The 1,806-nt window shown below is 61.1% G+C and overlaps 1 protein-coding gene across 1 annotated transcript in view; it reads left to right on the top strand.

Annotated features, from left to right (window-relative positions):
* MYRF (myelin regulatory factor) overlaps window positions 1–1,806 on the top strand; it is a 67,588-nt gene that overhangs the window by 49,485 nt on the left and 16,297 nt on the right. Inside the window, exon 13 of the mRNA XM_035889676.1 lies at window positions 1,388–1,588. Within this exon, the coding sequence (XP_035745569.1) occupies window positions 1,388–1,588 (201 nt within the window). The remainder of the gene's footprint in view (window positions 1–1,387; window positions 1,589–1,806) is intronic.

Here is a 1,806-nt window from a genome sequence, read left to right as displayed (position 1 = left end):
CCTCCTCTGGACTCTCTCCAGGAGTTCCTCATCTTTCTTGAACCGGGGAGCCCAGAACTGGACCCAGTGCTCCAGGTGGGGTCTCAGCAGGGCAGAGCAGAGAGGGAGAAGAACCTCCCTCACCCTGCTGGTCACGCTCCTCTGAATGCACCCCAGGATACCATTGGCCTTCTTGGCCACCAGGGCACCCTGCTGGCTCATGGTCAGCTCATCATCCCCCAGGACTCCCAGATCCCTCTGGGCAGAGCTGCTTCCCAGCAGGTCATCCCCCAGCCTGCACTGGTTTATGGGGTTCGACCTTCCCAGGGGCAGCACTCGACACTTGCCCATGTTGAACTTCATCATGTTACTCTCCACCCAACTCTCCAGCCTGTCCAGGTCCCGCTGAATGGCAGCACAGCCCTCTGGCGTATCAGCCACTCTTCCCAGTTTGGTGTCAGTCTCAGGCGACATGCCCTGCCCCATCTCAGCCTGCACGTGGGATGCAGAACCCCGGCGACAGGGCAGAACCCTGGGATTTGGGCCCCAGGAGCAACGGCCACATCACTTGGTTTCCTCCCATCCTGTGTGGTTCTGGTTGGGGTTATTGGAACAGCTCTGACGGCTGAGATAAGGGGCAGCTGGAGAAAGCAAGGGTATTCTTTTAGGGAGAGGAGCAGAGCAGGCATGGCCTTGGTTCCTGCAGAGAGAGGCTTAGGCAAGGAATGCCAAGGCTGCCCGTGCTGTAAGGGCAGGCTGGGATCCGTTCCCAGGGCTGGCAGCAGATCCCTGCCCCTGCCACTTCGCCTTGTGCTGCCGCCAAGCTCTGTCTCGCACCTCCGTGGCCTCACTTGTCCCCTGCTGGCTCTGTCCTGCCTGTCTGTCCCTCTCCCTGCTGTCCCTCCTGGGAGGCTGGGGCTGCCACAGCTCAGCCCTGAGGTCTTCCAAGGGCTGTAATTCAACGTGCTGCGGGCTGGAGAGGGCGCCCGGGCTCATCACCCGGACTGTTCATCCCCAAAGCCCCCACGTCTCAGGGTCCAGTTTCAGCTGGGCTCTTCCCTGGCCCCGTTCCCCAAAAGCGAGGACACCAGCTGTGCCACCAGGGTGCTTCTGCCCATGCCAAACTCCCCACGCTAGCGGGGCCGGCATGCTGCTGCAGTAGGGTGCCCGGCAGCGTCCTGGCCACCGCCGCAGCTCGGGGCTCCCCAATATCCACCAGTTGCCCACGTTATCCATCCTGCTCTACACTCCCTCTGCAATGGGTGGAGAGGGATGGGGCTGTGGGGCTCTCCCGATGTCCTCACCCTGTCCACATCCCAGAGGGTCCCTGCCCAGCCGCGCTGCAGCGTTCCCTTCCCTGGTTCTGCTCCTGCTGCATTTCAGTCCCCGCTTCCCTGTCCTTCCACAGGCTTCCAACCCCGGCCAGTTTGAGAGCGACAGCGATGTGCTCTGGCAGCGGGCGCAGCTCCCCGACACCGTTTTTCACCATGGCCGGGTGGGCATCAACACGGACCGCCCCGATGAAGCCCTCGTGGTCCATGGCAACGTGAAGGTCATGGGTTCGCTGATGCACCCTTCAGACATCCGAGTGAAGGAGGACATCCAGGAGGTAAGAGCCAGGCAAACCAGGTCTGCGGCCATCGGGGGTCTGAAGAGGTGCCACCAGAAAGTGTGAGCGTCCTTGTGAGCCTGTTCCAGCTGCTGGTTTTGATTTAGGACTTATGGGCAGCCTGAGCTCCTGACCCGGTGGGAAGTGCCTTAGAATCATGGAATCATTTGGGTTGGAGAAGCCCTTTAAGATCATCAAGTCCAACCGTTGACCTAGCA

Source organism: Egretta garzetta, unplaced genomic scaffold (genome assembly GCF_000687185.1).
Source record: "Egretta garzetta isolate BGI_Z169 unplaced genomic scaffold, ASM68718v1 scaffold300, whole genome shotgun sequence".
In the NCBI taxonomy this organism is placed as follows: Eukaryota; Metazoa; Chordata; class Aves; order Pelecaniformes; family Ardeidae; genus Egretta; species Egretta garzetta.
The sequence above is the reverse complement of the archived record's forward strand: the minus strand, read 5'-3'. Positions and strand labels throughout refer to the sequence as shown.